This window comes from Rhineura floridana, chromosome 8 (genome assembly GCF_030035675.1).
Source record: "Rhineura floridana isolate rRhiFlo1 chromosome 8, rRhiFlo1.hap2, whole genome shotgun sequence".
Classification (NCBI taxonomy): Eukaryota; Metazoa; Chordata; class Lepidosauria; order Squamata; family Rhineuridae; genus Rhineura; species Rhineura floridana.
Genome location: NC_084487.1, coordinates 15,367,457 through 15,392,190, shown reverse-complemented (window position 1 = coordinate 15,392,190; position 24,734 = coordinate 15,367,457). Strand labels below are relative to the sequence as shown.

Below are 24,734 nucleotides of genomic sequence, written 5' to 3'. Positions count from 1 at the left end.
ATGTTATATTTTAAACCAGAAACCAATAACACATCTGTCAATATAGTTCCCAAATTACTCAACCTGAGCGTGCCTTTTGCAATTGCGTCCTGAGTCGATCCGTCAGCCAGATAAATCTTCTCATGCACCGGCTTTGAAGTGTAAAATAAACTAGAGTCTGTGATTAGGCAATTAGACGCTCCACTGTCGAGAAGCCACTTAGAGTTAATGAGTTTATTGTCCTCCTTAGTAACAAAGTTCACGCTTGTTCTCTGACTTTCAAAGTCCCTGTTATTTCTCTTCTTTAAACAATGTCTCTGTATATGTCCACAGGGACCCACAAAAATAACATGTTTTATTCTCTTGCCTGCTTCTTTGATTTTGTTGTTGTACAGCCACAGTCTCTTTTAACTCTGTTTTCTTATTCTCTTGTCTTCTATTCCACTCTTGTTGAAATTTCTGTTCTACAAAGTCCAAATTCAGATGTCCGTCGGGTAAAGTTTCCAGACTTGAGACCGTGACGTCCCATTTTAGATCAAATGAAGATAACAGTATATAGACCATCTGAATGTCACTATGATGCACTCCTCTATCTTGCAGCTCAGCATTTAATCTACGAAATTCAGCCAGATGCTCTGTCATAGTCACTTCATCTGTAAAACGCATCTGATAAAGTTTCCATGCTAAACACAGCCTGCTCCCAGCAGTTTGCTGCACATGAGCGGCTCTTAGCTTCTCCCACATCTGATTAGCTGTCGGCTCATTACTCACCAGCAACAGTTGAGAATCAGACAGCCCCAGAGTAATAAAAGCCTTCGCTTTCTCATCTTTCTTCAACCACGCTGCTGAAGGAGCTGCCGGAGGGGGGTTTTCTACAACATCATTCAAATCTTCTTTAATCAGAACTGCTCTCATTCTCCATTTCCAGCTGGAGTAGTTTACAGCATTCAGCCTCTCCATCGGCATCCCGGATAACAGGTTTCCAGCCATGTTGCCCACTCTTACTTGCCTCTCACTTGCACTTTGTTTCTCTCTGCAACAACGTCACGTCAACTGCTCTCGAACCCACTACCTTGTATGATTAGCTGGGCCCATAACCCCTGTTGCGTGTGCGTGTATAGATCATACAAGGATGGAATCCAAGAGTCGCATAGAACAGGAATAAGCCAGGCCAGGCAAGTTTCTTGTAAGAGTCTTTACTAGGCAAAGACATTAGACACAGTTCTCTTCACAGACAGCTTTTCCCCCACACTGAGCTTTTCCAAGCATCCCACCTTATCAGGCTTCCCAGCCAGCTGCTGACCTTGGCAAACCTGGCGCTCTGTTCTCACAGCTTAACCCTTCTGCTTCAGGTTTCACTCTCTTTGCTAAAAACCCTGTCTGTGAGTCTCACAGCATGCTTCACTGACCAACAAAAACAAGTATAAAACAGTTGCAAAATAGCTTAAAGTGGCATGATTCTGAATTTTGGGTTGGGTGAGTGAAGATTTTTATCATTTGAGGTTGCAGTCCTGTTCATGCTTCCATGTTTGAGTAAGCTCCATTGAATACATTGGGACTTGTTTCTGAGTAAACATGCATAGGATTGTACTATAAATATCTTTACAGGTTGTGTAAATAATAAACATCTTTGACAGTCATGCTTATATAAATATTTCTTCATAGTATGTCCCAATAAGTATTTGATTTCACACTATGGTTGTAGATTATTATTTCCTCTATATTTTAAGTGTGCCCATCTTCCTAGGGGTTTTCATGTTTCCCCTCTGTTGTTTTGACCTTCAGGGGCAGTTAGGCTGAAAGATGGTGAGTAGCCCATCGTCACCCAGCAAACTTTATAGCTCATTTCCATTTTTAAAAAATTAATAAAAATAACTTACATGCAGGTAAAGTTTATTAAGTAGATCCACACAATACACTTAAAGCACTTCTGACGTGCATTTAACGTGCATGATTTCCCCCAAACAATCCTGGGAAGTGTAGTTTCCCCCTCACATTTATCACTCCCACCACCCTTAACAAACTACAGTTCCCATGATTCTGTGGTGGGATCCATGTGCTTCAAATGGGTGTTGAATGTGCTTTAAATGAATGGTGTGGACTTGCCCTAGGTATACTGTGCATTCATTAGTGAATTGAAAAGAACAATTAAAAATACTTTTTTAAAGAGGGGAAGGGCTGTAGCTCAGTGGTAGGGCACATGCTTTGCATGCAAAGGTCCAAAATCCAATATCTGGAAAAGACCTGGAATCCTGGAGAGCCAATGCTAGTCCATGTCATTAGTACTGAGCTAGATGGTACCAAATGTGTATGTTGGTATAATGTAGATTCCTTTGTTCCTAAAAGAGGGAAGAGACCACAGGGGCACAGTGACATTTATTTATGTATTTTATTTACAAGATTTGTATACCGCTTTATTGTAAAAAACTTCAAAGTGGTTTACAGAAGGAATTAAAACAATAAAACTATTGGCAAAAACAGTTGAAGACAGGTATTAAAAATCATTCAAAATAATAAAAACAACAATGAGTTAAAACAGATATAATAGCTTCTACGTGCCTGAGCAGGCTTGCCTAAACAAAAATGTTTTTAGCAGGTGCTGAAAAGAGTACAATGAAGGCACCTCCCTAATGTCAATAGGCAGGGAGTTCCAGAGTGTTGGTGCTGCCACACGTAAGGATCAATTTCTTGCAAGACCAGAAGAAGTACTATGTGGCACCCACAGCATGGAAAGCACACCTTGAACTTGGCCTGGTAGCCAACTGGCAATCAGCACTGATTTCAGAGCAGAGGTATTACGTGCTGATACAGCCTCACTCACGTCAGCAATTGTGCCACTGCATTCTGCACTAACTGCAGCTCCTGGGTCAGGTTGTGCTGCATAGGGATTTCTGTGACCTTGGCTGCCTCGCTGCCAGGACTTTTTTAGTTTGGGTTAGGAACCCTGACTGGTTGTGGGATGCTGAGTTTTCTGCCTTACTCACAGGAGTCTTGTTGTGGTTGGTACGGTATTGCATTTAGGAAATCATCATTCTTTTGTTTTTGTTTTTCTGATTGCACTTCATTTACCTTTAACCTCACTCCCTTACATCCATAGACGCAACAACAGTGGTTCCATGTGCTCAGCTTAACCCCCTTAAACTTACTGACAATGCACCTTGTTGTCTACTCAGAAGTAAGTCCTGTTGAGTTCAATGGGGCTGAGGTCATTAGTAAGTGTGCTTAGAATTGCAGCCTTCAGGGGCATTCATCTTTACTCCTGAGTACTCCCATCTAACATCTCCACAACACTAGGCTCCCTTCTTCTTACAATGGCCTTCTGGTGACTGGCCTGGCCTGAGGGCACTTAAATCCTTCTTGCCAGAACCAAGTAGGCTAGATTAAATGTTCTCTATCCAGGCTTCCTAAGCAGGTGAGAAGGAATGATCCCATCACTTCAGCTGGACCTGGGAACACCCTCATTTAGCTAAGATTTCTATCTTAATTTCCAATCAGAGAATTGTTTTTGTTTGAGTGGTCTGCTCCAAGTAACTGTGGTTAATGCTTAATGCATCATGCTTAATGACATCACTAGGACCTGCCCCCATGACATCACTAGGGCCCACCCCTGAAATCTCAGGGTTTGGGATATTTCTAACCTGGCAACCCTACTCTGTCTCCACTTCCTGCTTGTTTCCCTGCCTTCTGCCCTACCAGTCCCAATGAGCGCCAGCCATCACTGGACCCAATGAAACTAATGAACCTAAGTTAGTTACATCCATTAACTTCTGTGGGTCTACTCTGAGTAGGACTACCGTTGAATACCACACTATGGTGGTGGTTAGGGTTGCTAGGTTCTTGGCCTGAGACTGATCCTGTATCTTTAGGAGAAGAGAAAGTCAGCCAAGTGCAGGTGTTCTTGCAACTCTGTAATGGGAAAAACCACAAGGTGGAATTCTCCCTTCCCCCTGCACAACTTTTAAAGATACAGAAGACCTCTTGGTTGCCAGGCCCAGCCTCCAAGAGATCCTCCAACAACAGGTCTTTTGTATCTTTAAAAGTTGTGGAGGGGGGAGGGAGAATTCCACCTTGTGGTTTTTTCCATTACAGAGCTGCAAGAACACTTGCACTTGACTGACCTTCTCTTCTCCTAAAGATGCAGGATCAGTCTCAGGCCATGGACCTGGCAACCCTGGTGGTGGTAGTTGTATTATTTCGTTTTGACTTTTGTTTTTAACAATGTTGTAAGCTGCTTGCAGACCTTCAGGTAATGAGCGACTAATAGATCTAATTAATAAATAAATAAAACAAAATATGAAACTACTTCAGAACAAGCATCTCAGTATCTGCAAACTTTTAAGGCAAGACTGCTGTTGGCTATATGACAAAATATCATACAGAAAAGTGGATTCAAGGGATAAAAACTGGTCCTTTTTTTCTTCAGAAAATATGTACTTTCCCCTTTAAGAGCAGCCAGTATTTTAAACGCTGAAAAGCACTTCAGGAGAAAATATCAGGGACTTTTACAATCTTCTTCTCCTTCCTTCTCATCAATTGAGCTTCAAAATGGATAGTTCTGTAATGTCCCAAGTTCTGAATGTGCCACAATGATGTATTGTGGCGATCAGGAATTTACATAGTTAGGAATAAGCCTCTTTATTGAATTGAATAATTTAAGATACTTTGTGAATCACTAGCTCTAATGAGTAGTAATGGGTTGAGAACAGAGACTGAATGGGCTTAACCTGAATCACATGTACAAAGGAACATTATGGTTCTAATTAGAATGATAATTGCCTTTATATTATTTGTAGAAGGTCCCAGGCCCATTCTCTAGCATTTCTTGGCTGGGGAAGGCTCTTGGCTGAATGCCTGCTGAGCTGCTGCCAATCAGTGCTGATCAGGGGTAACCAACATGGTGTCCTCCAGATATGGTTGAACTTCAACTCCCATCAGCCACAGCAAGCATGTCCAATGGTCAGGAATGGTGGGAGTTGTTGTCCAGCAACATCTGGAGGACCAAAGGTTGGGAAAGGCTGATGCAGACAATACTGAGCTAAGTGGACCATGTCTGACTCAGTATGATGCAGCTCCTTATATCCTTGTGGGCTGGATTGACGGTCCATGTAACTCTGGGAGGGGGGAGTCCTGTGACCCTTCGCAATCAGACCATGACTAGGGAGACCCAGATTGAAATCCTTGTCAGTCACGAAGCTCCATAGATTACCCTGAGTCAGCCTAACCTACCTCACAGAAGCCTATCTGCACTATGCATTTAAAGCAGTACCACACCATTTTAAACGGTCACAGTTTCCCACAGTAATTTAGGGAACTATAGTTTGTTAAGGCTGCAGAGAGTTGTTAGGAGACTCTTATTCCACTCACAGAGCTGCAATTCTCAGAGTGGTTTAACAAGTCAATCCTTCTTCCCAAGGAACTCTGGGAACTGTAGCTCTCTGATGGGAATAGGACTCTCCAAACAGCTCTCATCACTAGGGTTGCCAGGTTCAGGGAGGATCTTTAGGAGAAGAGAAAGTCAGCCAAGTGCAGGTGTTCTTGCAACTCTGTAATGGGAAAAACCACAAGGTGGAATTCTCCCTTCCCCTTGCACAACTTTTAAAGATACAGAAGACCTCTTGGAGGCTGGGCCTGGCAATAATAATAATAAAACATAACTGGAGCCACTGTTCAGAAGAAGTCAGCCCAGGAATCCATTTTTCTACACTGGACCTCTGCTCAAAAAATGTGAGAACTAATTATAAAAGCAGTGCCTCTAATCATATGTAGACTGTGTTCTGCTATACAAAGAGCAATTGCAGATAGCCCTCATGCATGTCTGGGAAGAGGAGCATCCAGATAAAATGATATGTTAGTTTGCACACTGCTCCTCTTTTCAGGAAATAAGTACCATTGACAGTGTGATCCTGTGCATGTCTACTCAGTGTAAATCCCCGTCTGCACTACACATTTAATGCACTCTTCTACCACTCATCCAAAGGCGAGGGGAAAAAAAATCATACTAATGGTTTTTGAAGTGTATTTTGTACCCCAACGAGATTGCCAATGTAGGTGGGCTGATATCTTGACCTCAGAAAACATTTGTGTATGTGGCATCAGAAGAAGTGTGTTTGACAATACCCAAATACCCAGAGCCAGAAAACACTTATTCAGAGGAGGTAGAATGTTTCAGAGCATTTAACTACAGTGCTTTTTGTTCTATGAAAAAACGATGGGGTGGTTTCACCACCCCAATCTGCTAACGTTGGCCGGGGTAGTAAATACACTCCAATGCATTTCTGGCACATTTTATGCCCCTGGTAGGTTTTTGTTTCCAGAAGGAAAACAGTAAGTGGTAACTGGCTGAAATTTGTGGCCATTGTATGGATGACCATTTGTGACTGGAAGGATCTTAACAGTTCGGATTTGAATTAATAGTGTCTGGCAAACAGCTGTATTGGAGAAACTGACAAATAAGGTCAGATGAATGAGAGGACAAATGAAAAAACACCAATTTTAAAAAATATGGTGAAAGTTTATTGATGGCTCGGGGTCAGGGAGAACAGTTCCGCAAAGACATCTTTCAGTTTGCTGTAACTAGCATCTGCAAAAGAACAGAATGAATTAGTTTTGAAAAGAAATTAAATAATAAATTAAGATAATGCACCTTCTTCCTATGCAGATTTGGAAATTGATTTAGGTATTTTTGTATTTCTCCTGACCTGTAAATGACTGACATGGAAATAACTGTAAAAGATTAATTTTCATGGGTGACTGGTTAATAATATTGCAAATTTTACGATTTTGTAAATATATTTATATAAAAAAGTGACAATGTCCTAGACAGACTAGAAAGACTACACATTTACTTATGTGGAAATCGCACAATGAAAACTGCACCAGGAGTAAGTTTTTGCCCCAGAAAATTGGCAAGTATCCTGGCAACGTAGTTTGTTAAGGGTGCCAAAGGTTACTAGGAGACCCCTACTTCACTCACGGAGCTATAACAATCTAGCCCTCTTTCCAAGCAACTCTAGGAACTGGAGCTCTGTTTAAAGTGGCATGATACTGCTTTAAATGTATAGTGTCAATGGCGCCAGAGTTCAGTGGAGCTTACTGTCAGTATATGTGTCATTTTCACTTTAAAGAACTTTGGCAGAACCAGCAGAACTACAGAAGTATCCAAAATTTACTTAGTTCACTCAGTCTTCATCAGTGCACTTGAGTGGTCATTTTTAGATTCCGAGTTCCTTTTCCAAAAGATGATAAATACTATAAAATACTGTTCCTGCTCAGTCATAGACAAAGTGTTTCTAAATTGGATCTAAAGAGAGACTAATTCCAGCAGCTCAAATTCAATAATTTATTGTAAACTATTCTCCTCCTGTTTCCATCCTTGGAGTGTGAGGAATATTTAATCTAAATGATGCTCATTTGAAAGATAGCTGCAGGCAGTGCACTGAAGTTTTCATTTTTCCAACGTAGCGTGGTTGTATATACTAGGAAATTCTTTCCTACTCCATTTTCAGCACAGATCTCTGTATACTTCCTTAGATGCGTGTGTATTTTAAAATCGACAAAATATGACGATCTGGTTGGTCTTGATGTAAATTAGGGGAGGGGAACCTTAGGCCCGGGGGCCAAGTACAGCCCTCTAGGCCTCTCTGTCTGGCCCTCAGAACTCTCCCCAGGCCACAGTCCTTGCTGGTTTCCCCCACCTCTGCTGCAGAGGAGAAAGTCCTCGACATGGCTAGTGTTAGGTGAAAAGACTTTTTGCCGTCACTATTCTGAAACCATGAGGTGCCATTGGAAACCTGGGCTGCCCTACTGCAAATCGCCTAGAGATCTGCCGTTAGATCCTGATCTACCTTCTGCCCACCCTTGCTCTATATCATTCTGTCAAGCAGAGAGGAAAATGGAGATCCCAGAAGAGACGAGAAATACCACCCAAACAATATCAGCACACTGCTATGCATTAGGAACAGAGGCCTTATATAGAGTAAGACCATCTGGCTCAGTACTGCCCATACTGACTGGTAGCAGCCCTCCAGGTTGTCAGGCAAGAGGGCATGACCAGCCCTCCCTAGAGATGCCAAGGATCGAACCTGGGACCTTCTGCATGCAAAACAGATGTTCTGCCACTGAGCTATGGTCCTTTCCAAATAGAAACATAGGAAGCTGCCTTATACTGAGTCAGACCATTGGTTTATCTAGCTCAGGAATGTTTGAGGAGCTGAGCCTTGGACCATTCGTATCCAAAGCATGCGCTCTACCAGTGAGTTACACCGCTTCCCCAAATACTATCAATACATTGAGAATGTATGGTATTATACAACCACGAGAGTGGTTGTTTACTATAGCCAGCATGGATTTTTCACATTCCACCATGTTAAATTGAAAATACCTCCCATGCCACTCTGCTGCTTCCCATAAGCTCATTTCAAAATAAAATCTTACAAAACGTATCATCCTGAACTCAGAAAACTTGCTTAACAACCCTCTACATTTTCGTGGTGATACAGAAAACATTCAGAGAGAATCCAGACTTTAAAGTCTGAAACATGAGTAAAAAAATCCATACCTCTGTTGGACTTTTTTCTGTCAATGGTCTCATAATTTGTTGAAATTAATTAAAAATCAGCCATGTTCACAGAGTACTTGTAATCCTATTACTGTTCTTGCCCCATACTCTGACCTTCATCTTCAGCAGTTTAAAAGTTAAAAAAAAATCCATGGCTGATTTTGAATTAATTTAAGAAAATTAACCCACACCAGACATTTATTCTATTTTAAACAGTCATGGCTTCCCACCCAAAAATCCTGGGAAGTGTAGTTTGTGAAGGGTGCTGAGAGTTGTTAGGAGACTCTTATTCCCCTGACAGAGCTCCAGTGGCCAGAGTGGTTTAACAATATGTCCCTCTTCAGAGGATTGTAGCTCTGTGAGGGGAATAGGATGTTTCCTAGCAACTCTCAGCACTCTTCATAACTACACTTCCCAGGATTCTTTGGGAGAAGACTGTTTAAAGTGGAATAAATGTCTGGTATGGATGTGACCAGGGACAGCTTTGCTTTAAATTTAAGTGTGAGGCTGCATGTGCCTCCTGTAGAATAAAAAGGTGGAGGAAATGCTGAAAAGCAATGATACTGTTCACAATGTTTTCCTTTTGGAAAGGAAAGGGACTTGCCTTCTGCCCAGTGCCCACCCAGCCAATCTCCTCCCCCCTGTTCCTCCCCCCCATCCCTGCCCCTCCCCCCGGTCAGTTTCACTTATCCTAAGCATGATTGCACAGGAGTAAATCCCACTGAACTCAAAAAACATCAGAATTTCTCTTAAATTGAAATGTTAATTGGATTTTCTTCAGATGAAACATCTAAGAAATTCCATGGAAAGCAAAGACAATGAGCAACATTTCTTTGGAGTGCTTGACACCAAATTTTGTGTACAGCAGGAGTGGGGAACTCAGGCCTGTTGGGAGTAAAGCACCAAAGCTTGTAACAAGTAAACTGAAGCAATGTGTGTGTGTGGGGGGGGCGATAGACCTCGCTGATTCCTTCTTTACTAAACCACTTCTTGATATGTAGACTTTTTTTCTCAGGCTTTACTTCCTTCTTCCTCCATCTTGTTAGTTAGATAGATGGTGTGTGTGAGTGAGGGCTAGGCTCATGACTGTAAATATTGAATATTAGGCAGGCGCCATCTCTGCTATCTTTTCGGTGCCTTTTGAAGACTTTTCTTTTTCAACAAGCCTTTTAAGTTGAGAGCTATCCCAGTCTGTGTCTGTGTCAGAATTGCTTAATATGTTTTTTAAATAATGTTCTTAACCCTTTAAAAAAAGTTTTTAAAATGTTTTTAACGCTGTTTTGTCTTAATGTATTTTAAGATTTGTTTTTATATTTTTTATTTATTTATTTATTTTATTAATTCAATTTATATACCGCCCCATAGCCGAAGCTCTCTGGGCGGTTTACAACAGGTTAAAAAAACAACAACATCTGACATACAATTAAAACCTCATATTAAGCAGTTTAAAAATAAGTTAAAAATATCAGGAATTAAAACATAATTAAACACACACTAAAATGCATATTAAATACTACTAAAATGCTGGAAATGCTGAAAATGCCTGGGAGAAGAGGAAGGTTTTTATCTGACGCCAAAAAGATAATAATGTTGGCGCCAGGCGTATCTCATCAGGAAGAATATTCCATAGTTCGGGGGCCACCACTGAGAAGTCCCTTTTTCTTGTTGTCACCTTCCGGGCTTCTTTCTGAGTAGGCACCCAGAGGAGGGCCTTCGATGTTGAGCGCAGTGTGCAGGTAGGTTCATATCGAGAGAGGCGTTCCATCAGGTATTGTGGTCCCATGCCATACAAGGCTTTATAGGTTAAAACCAGCACCTTGAATCGAGCCCAGAAACATATAGGCAACCAGTGCAGGCGGGCCAGAATCGGTGTTATATTTTCGGACCGCCTGGTCCCAGTTATCAGTCTGGCCGCCGCATTTTGCACAAGCTGCAGTTTCCGAACCATCTTCAAGGGCAGCCCCACGTAGAGTGCATTGCAGTAGTCTAATTTAGAGGTTACCAGAGCATGGACAACTGAAGCAAGGTTTTCCCTGTCCAGATTGTGGCGTAGCTGGGCCACCAACCGAAGCTGGTAGAACGCACTCCGTGTCACCGAGGCTACCTGAGCCTCCAGTGACAGGGATGGATCTAAAAGAACTCCCAGACTACGAACCTGCTCCTTCAGGGGGAGTGCAACCCCATCCAGGGCAGGTTGTACATCCACCATCTGGTCAGGGGAACTACCTACTAACAGCATCTCAGTCTTGTCTGGATTGAGCTTCAATTTATTCGCTCTCATCCAGCCCATTATCGCAGCCAGGCATCGGTTCAGCACCTTGACAGCCTCACCTGAAGAAGATGAAAAGGAGAAGTAGAGCTGCATGTCATCAGCATACTGGTGACAACGCACTCCAAAACTCCTGATGACAGCACCCAGCGGCTTCGTGTAGATGTTAAAGAGCATGGGGGACAGAACTGACCCCTGCGGAACTCCATATTGGAGAGCCCAGGGTGCCGAGCAATGCTCCCCAAGCACTACTTTCTGGAGATGACCCGCCAAATAGGAGCAGAACCACTGCCAAGCAGTACCTCCAACTCCCAAATCCGCAAGTCTTCCCAGAAGAATACCATGGTCGATGGTATCAAAAGCTGCTGAGAGATCAAGGAGAATCAACAGAGTTACACTCCTCCTGTCTTTCTCCCGGCATAAGTCATCATACAGGGCGACCAAGGCCGTCTCCGTGCCAAAACCGGGCCTGAAACCCGATTGAAATGGATCCAGATAATCGGTTTCATCCAAGAGTGTCTGGAGCTGGTCTGCAACCACTCTTTCTAGAACCTTGCCCAGGAATGGGACATTCACTACTGGCCTATAATTATTAAGGTTTTCTGGGTTCAGGGAAGATTTCTTCAAAAGTGGTCTCACTACCGCCGCCTTCAGGCAGCCTGGGACCTCTCCCTCACACAGTGAGGCATTAATCACTTCCCTGGCCCAGCCGGCTGTTCCATCCCTGCTAGCATTTATTAGCCAAGAGGGGCAAGGGTCCAGAACCGAAGAGGTCGCACGCACCCGTCCAAGCACCTTGTCAACGTCCTCAAGCTGCACCAATTGAAACTCATCCAAAAATCATGACCAGGCTGTGCTCAGGATACCTCATTTGATCCAACTGCTATAACATTGGAGTCCAAGTCCTGATGGATGCAAGAGATTTTATCCTGGAAGTGCCTAGCAAATTCATTACAGCGTGCTTCAGATGGTTCTACCGTGTCCCTAGGGCCAGAATGTAATAGCCCTCTGACAACTTTAAAAGCTCCGCCGGACGGCAGATAGAAGATTTAATAGTGGCAACAAATGATGTTTTAAAGTGTTTTTAGTGTCTTGTTTGCCACCCTGGGCACCTGCTAGGAGGAAGGATGGGATATAAATTAAACAAACAAACAAACAAACAACAACAACAACAATAATAATGGCACATGTATGTCTGTATTCAGAATGGCTTTATTTCCCACGAGAAATAAATCTTATGTTTCTTTATCCTTTCACCCACCAGTCTTACCAGACTATGTACCAAACTCCAGTAAGGCCCAGGGGCGGTTGGCACATGCCAAAGGTCTCTCTACCTGGCCTTTGAGAATCTCCCCAGGCCACTCCTCTCCTTGGCCACACCCCTTCTCTCCAGGCCACACCCCTCACTGGCCCACCCTTCCTCTAGTTGTTCTTTTGCCAGGCTGGACTGCATCCCTGACCCAGTAAGACTGCCTCTTGCTTGCTTGGATGAAGAGCTGCACATGTAGAAGCCACTGACTTGTGCATGGCTAGATTGTAGCCTGCTCTACAAAGACACACAACCATTGCTCCATCCACCACTGGCATGCGACCCCCTGAAGGTTCCTTATGAAGGAATATGGCCCTTTGGCTGAAAAAGGTTCCCCACCCCTGAGGTAGAGGGTGACAAACCCCGTTTTCTTCTTCTCTTTCCTCCCTCCCTCGACCATCAGTGAGTATGCCACTTAAAATATAAAAGGAAAGGTCCCTGTCCCAAGGAGCTTACAGTCTACAGTTCAAGACACAGGAAACAAAAGGCAAAGGAGATAGAAATGGAGGCAAGGTTAAAAAGGGGAAGAATGTGCAATTATTTCAGGTGTATATACTACATGTAGGGATGGGTGATTCAGTTTGCATTTTAAGCCGAATTTATTAAATTCACACTTTTCAAAACACTGTGAGAACTGCAACACAGCCATCCTTTGAAATTAGCACTTACCTGAATGTTGCGATGCAATTTGCCACCCAACCAATGCTTATTAAAAATACATATATATGGTTATAAAAATGTATATATTAAGGGGAAATGCATATATTGGTGAAAATCACATCCAAAATGCATTATATGATAATAAATTGCTTGTAAAAATGTGTACATTAGTCAAAACTGCATACAAAAATGTGTTTATTAAGAGAAATTCACACTAAAATGCTGAACATTTTTAATGAGGGATTTTTTTAAAAAAATCGCAAATTACTGCAGAAATGTGGAGAACCAAATTTAAGATTAGAAACATGAGATAGTGAGAGAACTGAAATTGACAGATCTTTCTCTTCCCTAACTACACGTAGTCATGGAGGCATTTTGGGAGGAAGTTCCAGGCCTGAGGGACTGCAAAAAATGAAAGAGCACAGTTCTTGAGGGAGCAGGAGACCTTCAGAGGGAAGAGGAAGTGGAGATTTAGGACAAAGGTCATGGGCAGTGTGATGTAGTGGTTAGAGTGTCAGGGCTAGAACCAGAGAGCCTAGAGGTCAAATCCACACTTGGCCCTGAAGCTCACTGGGTATCCTTAGGCTGGTCACCGTCCCTCAATCTAACCCACCTCACAGGGTTGTTGTGAAGAGAAAATGGGGGAGGCAGAGAACTATGTGTGCCACCTTCAGCCCCTTGGAGGAAAAGTGGGTTATAAATGAAATTATATAGAGAAAGACAGAGGCAGAGGCAGAAATAAACAGAAAGGCAGATAGAGATGAATATATACAGAGCTAAAATTTTATATAATAGGACAGCCCCTCCTGCAAAAATGTGAGACCAAGATTGAAGAAAACAAATGCTTTTTTTAAAATGTGATTTTTTCTCTCTGTAGCAAAAAAGTACACCGTAGCTCATATAGATATAATTACTCATGAGGAATTAACACAAAAGCCACATTTCAGTTATCATGTTGATGTGATTTTCTTCTCCAAGCTCTTTATTTCAAAGTTGAATAAAAATGATAGAAATTTCACATTTTTAAAGCTCTCTCTTCTAGTAATGAGGACAATTACTAAAGGGGTGTGCGGTGATACTGAGTCATAATGGATGTCCTGCTCTATCCGGGTAGACTGTAGATGTGGCTGTACGTTGCTGGTAATTCAGAAGGTCCCTGCAGTAGAAAACATGCTCTTATTCATCACTGGGGGTGGAACGCCAAGAAATTCAAACTGAGAATGTACAGTTATAATTTGTATAATAGGCTCAGCATTTAGAGAAGGGAAGGCTGAAATTTTAGCACATGGCAACAGAAAGCATCATAATGTACTTTTCCCTTTTGCCATACAAGAACAAAATGCCCACCAAATCCCGGGAATTCACGTGGAGTTACTCCATTGGTTCTGGTTGCACATCTCTGTAGGCCATCAACATTCATAGCAACATAGGAAGCTGTCTTATATCGAGTCAGACCATTGGACCATCTAGCTCAGTATTGTCTGCGCTGACTGGCAGTGGCTCTCCAAGGTTTAAGGTAGAGAACCCTCCCAGCCCTGACTAGAGATGCCAGAGATTGAACCTGGGACCTTCTGCATGCCAAACAGATGCCCTGCCACTGAGCTACATTTAAACAGGAAGGTACCTTTTCCATTAAGGCTGGAAGGGGGAGCTGTGGTGCTCCAGATGACTGCTAGACTCCAAATCCCATCATCCCTGAGCACTGGCCATGTTGGCTGGGGCTGATGGGAGCTGATGAGAGTCCAACAACATCTGGAGAACCACAGCTTCCCCAAGCTAGTCCTCAAATGCAAAGATGTATCACTGAACACTAAAGTCAGGATCATTCAGACCATGGTATTCCCGATCTCTATGTATGGATGTGAAAGTTGGACAGTGAAAAAAGCGGATAGGAGAAAAATCAACTCATTTGAAATGTGGTGTTGGAAGAGAGCTTTGTGCATACCATGCAGAGCAAAAAAGACAAATAATTGGGTGTTAGAACAAATTAAACCAGAACTATCACTAGAAGCCAAAATGATGAAACTGAGGTTATCATACGTTGGACACATAATGAGAGGACATAATTCACTAGAAAGGACAATAATGCTGGGAAAAACAGAAGGGGGTAGAAAAAGAGGAAGACAAAACGAGAGATGGATTGATTCCATAAAGGAAGCCATAAACCTAAACTTACAAGATCTGAACAGGGTGGTTTATAGCAGATGCTTTTGGAGGTTGCTGATTCATAGGGTTCCCATAACTCATAATCAACATGAAGGCATATAACAACAAAGATAGTGGAGGGTGGTGGCTCCATGTCAGTAGGGCAGTGGAGTCTACTTTGGGTGTTAGTCTGAACTTTCAAGGAGCTGTTCAGGGTGTTTCAAGCTCACACTTGCCAAAACAATTTGAGAACTGAAACACAGCCACCCTTCGAAATTCATATGTACCCAAATTTTCTATCTGGAGGAACAATGTACATAATGAATATATGAGGGAAAATAACGTACAAGAATGCATTATATTAGGAAAATTGCTTGCAAAAATATGTACATTTGCCAAAACTGCATACAAAAATGTATGTGTCAGGAGAAATTTGCCCTAAAATGCTGGAGAATTTAATTGAGGTTTTTTGGGGGGGTTTAAAAGCCAATTTGGAGAACTGAATTTAAGGCTGGAAGAATTTTCTGTAGCCACAGGTTTGTTATAACTGGAATAAATGGACCAGACTGATCTATCAACAAGACAAGAGGAGCTGAGATTATATTTTCTTTGCATTTTGGATATGGAGAGGACCATTGTGACCAAGTGTGAGAACTGCAGCTCTCAAATAAGAGACATCCTTTAGTTTAAAAGCCATCTGACTCATGTACTCTTGGGAGAAAGATACTTTTACTTTTAATTCCTAAGCACTTTGAGGCATTTCACTTCTTGGTGTCACTGACCTATTGTTTGCATATAAATCAAACGGCGTACAAATGCAGTAAAAAGGTTCTCACCCGCTACGGAAGAGGCAATCTGCCAACTCCCGTTGACGACAGCTCAGTGGGATTGCTCTGGAGCAAATGCCTTGAGGACTGAAGGCTAAATCCTAGTTCCTCAGAGACGTGGCAGGAAGCACTCCTTGCCGGACAATACATAGGGCTGGCCTCAGTCATCTGGGCTAGACTGTATAATGGGACAGCCTACATTTCGGAAGATAAAGAGCTTTCCCATGACCTATAGGCAACTCTATGAGACGGACTGGCAGATGTTTCATATTAAAGAAGTTGGACAACTGATGTCAGCAGCCACAAAAGTCTCTGCTGCAAAATAAATAAAGCACGACATTAAATGCTGCTGGGGATCATGTGTACCCCCCCCCATGAGATGAATAAGTCTGGCAAAAGGGTCCTCTCTGAGGGATGCTTACATTTCTCCTGTGTTGAGAGAGAGAGAGAGAGAGAGAGAGAGAGAGAGAGAGAGAGAGAGAGAGAGAGAGAGAGAGAAGCTGTCTTCCAGTTTCCCCAGTGGAAAATAAATGTTCAAAAACGCAAGGTTAAAATTTGCTGGGTGTTCACCATTGCTACTCTAATGGACCCATAACTGGCACTTCTCACCAGCTGGGAGGAAGTAAAGATATGCAGCGACTGAGGCTTGTCAACAAAGGCCCCATGATTTTCCAGAAGCTTCAGAGTAATGGGGATGGGTAGAGGTGGTGGGCTGATTCCTTTTCGAGTCTTAGCAAGGATCAAGCTGGGGCAGCTGGGGTCCAGGACCAGATATGGGAGGAAGAAGCAGAGCTGGGTGCCAGTCCAATTGTGCCTGAAGCAGATGTGTGGTCCAAAGCAGGTGCTGATGAAGATCCAAAGCAGAATCCAGATAAAGTGCCCAGGAGTGTCCTTACCCAACAGACAAGTTGCTCAGAATGCTGAACACTGGAACTAGAGTCTGGTGGTGCAAGATGTAAGGTCCAGAGCAGGACCGATAGAAGTCAAAAGTCAAGACACCCATATACAGTGTCTTACTGACACTCCTGCTTCCCACAATGTGGCATAAACCACATACACACTACTGGTAGACATTAAGATGTTAAGGACGAGTAGACATTAAGTCAGTTGTTGGCTGAGAATATCTAGGAACATAGTTAACATAGACTTATAGTTAAACTATAACTATAACTTATAACTTAACCCATAACTATAGCTTAGTTAAACTAAGCTTGAGCTTCAGTGGCAGTTGGTGGCTCCATGTCAATGTGGCAGTGGAATCCACTCTGAATTTTAGTCTGAACTTTCAAGGAGTTGTCCCTGGTGCTGAAGCTTAATATACAGTAAGCAGCTGTATATCTTGTTCTTTCTCCACTACCTATTTTATTTTTAAATATTTCTAGGCTGCTTTTCTGGACAATGCCTGTTCAAAGTGGCTTTAACAATAAAAAGTACTCTTTCTCTGTCTCTCTCAACAAAACTATAAGCCAGCAAAACACAGCTTAATCCAGCCTTGCCCCAGTCTAGCCAACAAAGTGACTCAAGGAAAAGCCAGTCAAAAAGTCTTTAAGGCCTTCCGAAATCCCTAGAGCGTAGCAATCTGCTACAAGTCTATTGGGAGTTCCAAAGTCATGGAGCCATCATAAAAAAGGCCCTTTCTCTCAATGTGACCCACAGTGGTAGCTGGTTCCCATTGGGACTGGTAGGGTTGAAGCCACAGCCAGGCAGAGCAAGTAATCCTGGTTTTGTCCTCCTCCTCCTCCCTCCTGATTATAAAGCCGCAAGAGTGGCTGTATACTATAGCCAGCATGGATTTTTCAAATTCCACCATGTTAAATTGAAAATACCCCCATGCCATTCTGCCGCTTCCCATAAGCTCATTTCAAAACAAAATCTTACAAAGCTTAAAGTCCTGAACTCAGAAATGCTTACTTAACAACCCGCTTTCATGGCAATACACAAAACACTCAAAGAGAATCCAGAGTTCAAAGTTTAAAACAAGAGTAAATTAGTCCAGACCCCTGTTGGACTTTCTTCTGTCAGTGGTCTCATAATTTGTTAAAACTTTTAAGTTGCGACCTATCCCAGTCTGTGACTGTGTTGAAATTGCTTTTTAATGTTGTTGTTTTTTTTAAAAAAAAAACTTTTTAAAAACAACATTTAACCCTTTTTTAAAGATGTTTTTAAAACTTTAAAATAAGTTTTAAAAGTTGTTTTGTTTTAATGTATTTTAAGGCCTGCTTTTATGATGTTTTAAAGTGTTTTTAGTGCTTTTGTTTGCGGCCCTGGGCTGCTGCTGGGAGGGTGGGATATAAATCAAATAATAAATAAATAAATAAATAATCAGCCATGTTCACAGAGTATCTGTAATCCTATTACTGACCTTGCCCCCTACTCTGACCTTCATTTTCTGCAGTGTAAAAGTTTTTTAAAAACAATTCCTGGCTCATTTTTAATTAATTTAAAAAATTTAGCATTGGAATCTGTGATAACACAGGCACGCTCATTAAGAACCAGCTGTCAGTGTTCTAAAAGCCTGGCTCACAGCTGTTTGGCTTGGCTAATCACCCATGCCAGACATTCTTTCCACTTTAAACAGTCATGGCTTCCCGCAAAAAATCCTGGGAAGTATAGTTTGTGAAGGGTGCTGAGAACTCTTAGGATAATTCTGGGAAGAGTTATTAGAAAATAGGAGTTTCCTAATAACTCCCAGCACCTTTCACAAACGACAATCCCAGGATTCTTTGGGGGAAGCCATGACTGTTTAAAGTGGAATAAATGTCTGGTATGGGTGTGGCCTGGGACAACTTTGGTTTAAGTTTGGGTGGGAGACTACAAGTGTGTGCTGTAGAATAAAAAGTAGGGGAAACTCCCCCAAATAATGATACTTAACAATGTTTTCCTTTTTGGAAAGGAAAGGGGCTTTCCCTCTGCCCAGTGTACACCTACCCAATTCTTTCCCCTCCCCCTCCTCCCCCTCTCTTCTTTCTCCTACCCCATACCTTCCTACCCCTATCCTTCCTCACCTTCCCTTCCCCTTCCTCTCCCTCACTGCTCCTCCCCCAGGTCAGATCCACCTATCCTAAGCATGATTGTCCAGGAGTAAATCTCACTGAACTCAATAAGCATGCAAATGATAAAACCTCCATTTCCGCTTCCCCTTCTCCATGTAACCAAATTCTTCCAAGTTACATAGGAAGTGAATTGGACTGTGAAAGACCAAACCAAATTGTGTTTGTATTTTTATAAATTTGTAGGGCAGTACAATATCTGAGAGAGGAGGTCAGATCTCCTGCTCCCCTGGTACATTCACTCTAGATGCCAAATTTCCCTGCGTTTTAAAGCTTGATAGAAATAACTGTGGGCTATAGGTATGTTCTTAAACCATACCTATTTTTTTTTCCTGTTAGTGAATTTCTACAAGGGGCAACACTGAGACTAAGGAGTAGGAAGCTGACAGCCAGTGCCACCCTCCTGGACTCAACTGAAGTAAGAAAGCAGTCAGATATGGGCTTCCTGAAGTTGGTGGCCCATTCAACCAGTCTCCACTGGCCACCAACCTCACAGACCTAGGGGGTGCACGCCAAGAGATCTCAGTGTGTGGGCACGATCATACAGGAACAGGCGGTTACAGGACAAGGGATCCTGATTCTCAGTGTGAAGACAGCATGCAGAAAGGGAAGACTTATCTTTTCAGTCCCCCAACAAAATCAGAATGGCAATCCGTCCCTTCCAGTGGGGCTAGGAGCCCTAGGGAAAAAAGTGGTGCCAATGAGGTCTTCCCCCCTTCCCCAGACTCATAGGTTCATGGGGTGCACATGTTATCCATTCTGGTTTGGAGATTTCCAGTGTCTCTAATATTTCTTCCTTCACAAATAAAAGAGCAGAGCATAATGGAAGCAAGCAAGCACTCCTTTGGCAGGCTGCATATCCCTAGTGCCCTGGGACCTTCTGCATGCAAAGGTGACACTCTACCATTGAGCTATGGCCTAAGTCCAAGTATATGATACTGAAATAATCACATATTCCTCTCGTATTTACCCGTTTCTACTTCACTCTGCTTTTTCTTTTGACTCCCATAGGTCAGATTTTAGATGGTAACATCCTTGGGCAAGAACCTGCTCTTGTACTTCATGCAGTATTGGTTTTAAATATTTATCTAAGAATTTTGACCCCTGCCCTTCCAATGCACACACATTATTCATTCCAACAGGGCGGCCACTTAATGAATCTCCAACAAAGAGGACAAAAAGTGCACAGATTTACACAAAACTTGCAAATGCCAATTTAGAAATACTTCAGAAATATTTGCTTTGATTTAAATAGAAATACACTACATCTCACTCTCATGGGGAAGATTGTGACTAGGTGACCTGTGTATCTGCTCAGTCTTTTCTGCAGGTGTAACCAGGGCTGGGTGAGAAATTTGGTGCTAATTTGCATTTCCCCAAAACAATACACAAACTGTAACATACCAATCCTTTGAAATTTGCACTTCTCCAAATCTTGTGGTGCAGTTCTCCAAAGTATGTGTACAAAAATGCATGTTAGGCAAATTTGTGGATACAAATGCATATAATACTATTTTAAAAGTATCATAAGGCAAAGTTGCATTCAAAAATGTGTGTATTTGGGGAAATGCACTCTAAACTACTCATAAACTTTTAAGAGAACTTTTGGTTTAAAAAAAATACAAATGAGGAAATGTGGCAAACTGAACTTAAAAATGGAAAAATTAGGAACCAAAATTGATAGATTTGTCCTTGTTTAGTAGCAAGGGGCAACTTCAAGGCCCCTGATCTTCCTTCTTAGGGTTCTTTTTCTTTGCACTGGACTTAGAACAGACAGCCCTTTAACCAGACGATTCCTTCAAACAGTAGAGTGTTCACTGTAGAGTAGAACACACTCTGTTTGTAAACATAGGCGGAAACAGCCTATGGAACTGGTATCTCCATCAGACCAACCACGGTAATCTAAACAGCATCCTTCAGTCCCTTTGGAGACAGCTTCAACCTCCACCGTGACCTCAGACCTCATTATCACAGAGCAGAGCCTAAGAAGAACTGCAATTTTTATTTGTATTATTATTCTCTTCCCCTTGGGAACAAATCCCATTTCCTTTTTACTTGGGTTCCTCTGGTTTCTCAGGGTCCTTCTTTCCCAGGATGGACAAAGCTAGCACAAAGCAGATTCTTGATTAAGTTTTCAAGAACCTCTGGGAATCCAAGACACGTCAACATGCTACCCAGGGCTCTGGGACATCTGTCATAACATTATGCGGTTCCCAAAAAGGCTGTGTATGTAAGGCATGGAGAAATGGTAGAATATGGAAAGGAAGTAGATGATATTGAAAAACAACAATAATAAAATTATGTATTATTAACAGGGCCGGCTCCAGGCATGCCAGGGCCCTTGGGCATCAGCTTGACTTGGGCCCCAGTGTGTGTGTGTGTTTGCTTTCACGTGTGCGCATGGCCCCCCACCCCCCCACCTCCACCTACCTGTCTCCTGTCTTTTACTATTGGCTTAACCAAGATGGCAGCCGCAGTTTCCCTAAGGGGATGAAGACTCCGCCGCCACCTGTGTTGATGGCATGCGTGCGTGCTACACGTGCGCATCTCTGCCATCAACTAAGATGGCGGCAGGGGCTTCAGTACTTTAGGGAAACCGTGGCCGCCATCTTCATTAAGGGCAATACTAAAAGGCAGGAGACAGGTAAGCAGGGGGTGTGGGGGGGCGCAGATCACCACCGATCGTGGGAGTGGAGGGACTGCTGAGGGGTCCCATGTTACCCTGTAGCTCCAGGGGCCCTCGGGCCAGTGCTCCACCTGGCCGCCCTTTAGAACCGGCCCTGATTATTATTATTATCATCAACAACAGCAATAGCAATAAGTAGTAATAGTAGCAGCAGTTGCTAGCAAAATGCCCAACAGATCTGGCAGGCAGGGGAATGACTATGACCATAGACAGAGTAAGGAACAGGTTAAATACTTAAGGCTTGCTTTTTCAAAATCTGGCCATTCCTCTTCCCCCTCAACCTGGGTCCCTTCCCCTTCCAGGTCCTCCTTTAGGATCTGCCTCCCAAGGATATGGATAGATGAACCTGTCACTTTCAGTATATCTCAAGTTTCTAATTTTCCCAGTCTTAAGTTCAGTTCGCCCCATTTTCACATAGGTTTGCCATTAAAAAAAAGTCCACATGAAAATCCATTTACATTTTCGTATGCCTTCTCCTAATGTACCTATTTTTGTACACAGGTTCACCCACATAAGCACTTTTGCTAGCAATTTTTCCCTGATAGAATGGATTTTTGTACACAGTTTTCACTAGTATATGCACTTTTGCTAGCAATTTTTCCAGCACAATGGATTTTTGTGCATGATTTTCAATAGTATATGCATTTTTGCTAACAATTTCCCAATGATAGCATTATTTTTGCACATGATATTCAGTATTATATGCATTATAAACTTATTCTTGGTTTGGAGATGTGCCAAATTAAGAGAAAAATTAAGAGAAGTGTGACGTTTAAAGAAGAGGTGTGTTTTGGCTTGGGTATTATTTCTTCATGTGTCAGTTTGGTAGGTTTGCATTAAATAACATGCAAACTAAGTGCTTTCTGCCCCCATCTTTTCCTGAGGGTTTTTGGGGTGAGGCGGGGAAACATTAGAAACACATTGTCCCGTCACCACAACCCAGGAGCTGCCTTCAGAAAAGGAAGAACATTGCACTCCAGTAATGGTATCCCTATGGCTTAGCCACCTTGTTTTGCCAGGGATCATGCGCCTCTAACAAATGCACAACAGCCAGAAATTCCCCAGGCAAAGCAGCTGAATTCCTGCTCTTTGAAAGCAGCATCTCTCTGTGCCAAAAGGCAACTATTGTAAGAGAGCAGGGATGAACTGGGCCTTACTTGGAAGCAAATTCCAAAATCAATGCATCCGGGGGGGGGCTGACACAGGAGAAGATGCATCAGGCGGCATTTTGCCATGGGGCCCCTCAAATCTGGCACCAGCCCTACAGAAGGCAAGGGGAGGTGAACAGACCTATGTAGAAGCAGGGCAGAAGATACATTCGGTTGGGATTTTTAGGGATGGAAAAGAAGTTTCATTCAGTCTGCATTTAAAGGCACACCTACCTCATTTCCCGTTTCCAAACCAATATGGGGACGGAAACACAGCCATCTTTAGAAATGTGGACTTCTCTGAATTTTGCAGTGCCATTCTCCAGCTAAATAACATATACAAAAACGCATCAACTAGGGTAAAGTGTGCATAAAGATGCATATATTGGTGAAAATAAATTCACACTAAAATGCTGATGAATCTTCATAAGGACTTTTCTCAAAAAAATAGATAAACTGCAAACTGATGTGGAAAGGTGGGGAATTGGGTATACGGTTGGAAAAACAAGAAACTGTGGGAAACCAGAACTGACAGATTCATTCACCCCTAGTGATTTGGCAACCTTATCTCTGGTACTTTTGCCATTTGCTTTACGCCAGTTGGGTTCATGTGCTCATTGCTACCGATTTAATGCATTTGAGGACTGATCACACAGATGGGCAGTGGGAAACCTTGTTTCTATAAAGTGTTCTGCTTTGAGCTTTTAAAAAAAACCCTATATCTCTGTAGGCCATCAGCTGGGAGAAAATTCTAAACCACCAGATGTAAAGCAACAAATCAAGGCGACTGTTTATAGATGTGTTCCCATAAGTAGTGATATCACAACACAAACAATATTTCCATTATAATGAACCTAATGGGAATATGAGAATGCGGCAGTGCTAGGAAAGCTGATTAAATATAGCAGAGTTATTGCCTGGGCCAAAGGACTTTGACTATTGGCCTTTTATAGCTCAGGGCGTTTTTTAAATGGGCCTTTTCATTGTCACTTGTGCTAAACCATTCCTGGACAGGGATAGCCTTGCCATAGTGGTAACTTCCACACATTGGTAACCTGTATGTGGGGCTACCCTTTATGCCTGATTTGGAAGCTGCAACTATTGCAAAATGCAGCTGCTTTGATTTGGATTCCTGCATTGAGCAGGGGGTTGGACTTGATGGCCTTATAGGCCCCTTCCAACTCTACTACAGTAGAGCCCCACTTTTCGGCATTCCGCTTCTTGGCATTCTGCTAATACGACGGTTTTCAATTACAGTAGGGCCCCACTCATATGCCGCTTGTTCTGGTTTTTCTGCATTTTTCGGGCATTGGGTGCCATTTTATTGTTGGTGTTCCACTTTTCAGCAATTTTCACTTTTCAGCGGGGGTCTGGAACCTAACCCACCGTATGAGTGGGTCCCTACTGTATTCTATGATTCTATGATTCTATGCTAGGCTGCTTGGTGAGACACCCAGCTTTACACGTGTTACACCAGTGTAGAACAGGCACAGAAGCGAAATTCAATTCAGGTTGCATTTAAAGCCGAATCTATCAAATTCACACTTTCTGAAACAATGTGACAACCTAAACTCAACCATCCTTCAAAATTTGCACTTATCTGAATTTTGCGGTGCAGTTTTTCAACCCAGCTGTGTTTACAAAAATGCATATATTAGGTAGAAGTGTGCAAAAATGTACATATACGTGAAAATAGCATACACAAATGCATTGCATTAGGATAAATTGCTTGCACAAAGGTGTATACAGAGCTTGGAAAAGTTACTTTTTTGAACTACAACTCCCATCAGACCCAGCCAGCATGGCCACTGGATTGGGCTGATGGGAGTTGTAGTTCAAAAAAGTAACTTTTCCAAGCTCTGGGTGTATATAGGTCAAAACTGCAAACAAAAATGTGTTTAATTGGGAGATATTTGCACTAACATGCTGAAGAATTTTCAAGAGGATTTTTTTTAAAGACAAATTTGTAAATTGCTGCAGAAATGTGGAGAACCGAATTTAAGAGTGGGAAAATGAGAAACAGAGAGAACTGAAATGGACAGATCCTTCCATCTCTTGCATTGAAAGATCTGCACCGGCCGCCTATTAACTACCAAGCCAAGTT

The 24,734-nt window shown here is 42.5% G+C and overlaps 1 protein-coding gene across 8 annotated transcripts in view; it reads right to left on the bottom strand.

The window, feature by feature from the left end:
• Window positions 1-6,469: 6,469 nt before the first annotated feature.
• Window positions 6,470-24,734, bottom strand: part of LOC133363284 (uncharacterized) — a 78,952-nt gene continuing 60,687 nt past the window's right edge. For 4 of the 8 annotated variants that reach the window (XM_061582687.1, XM_061582690.1, XM_061582689.1 and 1 more), the window contains exons 5-6: window positions 22,865-22,956; window positions 13,646-13,930 (exon numbers count right to left, since the gene is read on the bottom strand). In XM_061582687.1, the coding sequence (XP_061438671.1) occupies window positions 13,858-13,930; window positions 22,865-22,956 (165 nt within the window). In that variant the 3' untranslated portion in view covers window positions 13,646-13,857. Of the gene's footprint in view, window positions 6,560-13,645; window positions 13,931-22,864; window positions 22,957-24,734 lie in introns of those variants that run through there. The other 4 variants (XR_009757649.1, XR_009757648.1, XM_061582691.1 and 1 more) reach the window with 2 other exon arrangements.